The 1,333-nt window shown below is 32.2% G+C and overlaps 1 protein-coding gene across 1 annotated transcript in view; it reads left to right on the plus strand.

Annotated features, from left to right (window-relative positions):
- Positions 1 to 1,333, plus strand: part of LOC107701355 (uncharacterized) — a 36,830-nt gene that overhangs the window by 32,939 nt on the left and 2,558 nt on the right. Inside the window, exons 25-26 of the mRNA XM_016503343.1 lie at positions 152 to 275; positions 414 to 572. Of these exons, the coding sequence (XP_016358829.1) occupies positions 152 to 275; positions 414 to 572 (283 nt within the window). The remainder of the gene's footprint in view (positions 1 to 151; positions 276 to 413; positions 573 to 1,333) is intronic.

The following is a 1,333-nucleotide window of genomic DNA, read 5'->3' on the forward strand; positions in this document are numbered from 1 at the left end:
CAAATTAATTTAAAATAGTATTACTGTTATTCATGAATTATTCATTTTATTGTAGTCTAGTGAGTATTTGCTTGTTGAGACAAGCAAGAAAATTGAAGAAAAAAATTAAATCAAAATGTGTGTGTGTGTGTGTGTGTGTGTTGATTGACAGGTGGGTTCTGTACGAGGATCATAACTTCAGAGGCTCTCAGTTGCTGCTGAAGCCCGGCGCTGTTCCTGATTGGCCCAAACTCTCCTCCTGGCTGCGAATCGGATCGCTTCGGCCGCTCATGCAGGTGAGAGGCTCCGCCCACTGCAGCTCCTGTAGCCAATCGCGAGTGCTGGGGGCGGGGCTATCAGAGTGTCTAGACGAGAGATGGATCAATATTTACAGTATATTTGAATCTCACAGCGTTTGTTTTTCACTGGCGCAGAAACAAGTGCATTTCCGTCTGCGGAGCAAAGAGGCGGGGCTACTGATGTCCGTCAGCGGCTCATTGGACGACATCAAACTGATGCGTATCCAGGTGAGCGAGGAAAGGGGCGGAGCTGAGCAGATCTGGACCTATCAGGACGGTCAATTACAGTGCAAGGTAGAAACTGAAATCACTTTTACCAACATTTTCTGCTTGTGTAAATTATTTATTATTAAATTACACTTAAATTATTGTGTAAATCATGTTTAAATTATTTCATTAATATATTTTTGTATTAAAATGCACAGTATTTTCTAATATATTACTATTACAACATTTTATTGTATTATTGTAGGCTGTGACTTGAGACAAATAGCAAGAAAATTTAAGAAAAAATTAAAAGCAAATATATATATATATATATATATATATATTGTTGAAATAAAATAAACATTATAAACAACTGAAATAAAATCTATAATAAAAATGTATCAGTTGTCAACATTTCAAATGTTTGTTGAATTTAAGTTGAAGTGCTAAAATAACTCAAACTAATAAATAAAAAAATAAACGAATAAATAAAACTTAAATTCTAATTCTAAAACTTCAAATTGAAATGAAAACTGAAAATATAATAAATTATAATAAATCAAATCTAATTCAAAAATGAACAAAAACTAATTAAACTAAAAAATGTATTTAAAAACTAACATTGTTATAACAAAGATACATTTAATTGCATAAAGAAATAAATATTATATTATTAATATAAAAATAAATGTTATCATATAATAATTATGAAATTACACACTTTATTTCTGCTTTTTGTCTGATTAATTGTTCAGTAATTAATCAAAAGTAATTGTGTGTGTGTGTGCGTGTGTGTGCATGTGCGTATGTGTGTGCGTGTCTGTGTGTGTGTGTGTGCGTGTCTGTGT

Source organism: Sinocyclocheilus anshuiensis, unplaced genomic scaffold (genome assembly GCF_001515605.1).
Source record: "Sinocyclocheilus anshuiensis isolate Anshui unplaced genomic scaffold, SAMN03320099.WGS_v1.1 scaffold1566, whole genome shotgun sequence".
NCBI lineage: Eukaryota > Metazoa > Chordata > Actinopteri > Cypriniformes > Cyprinidae > Sinocyclocheilus > Sinocyclocheilus anshuiensis.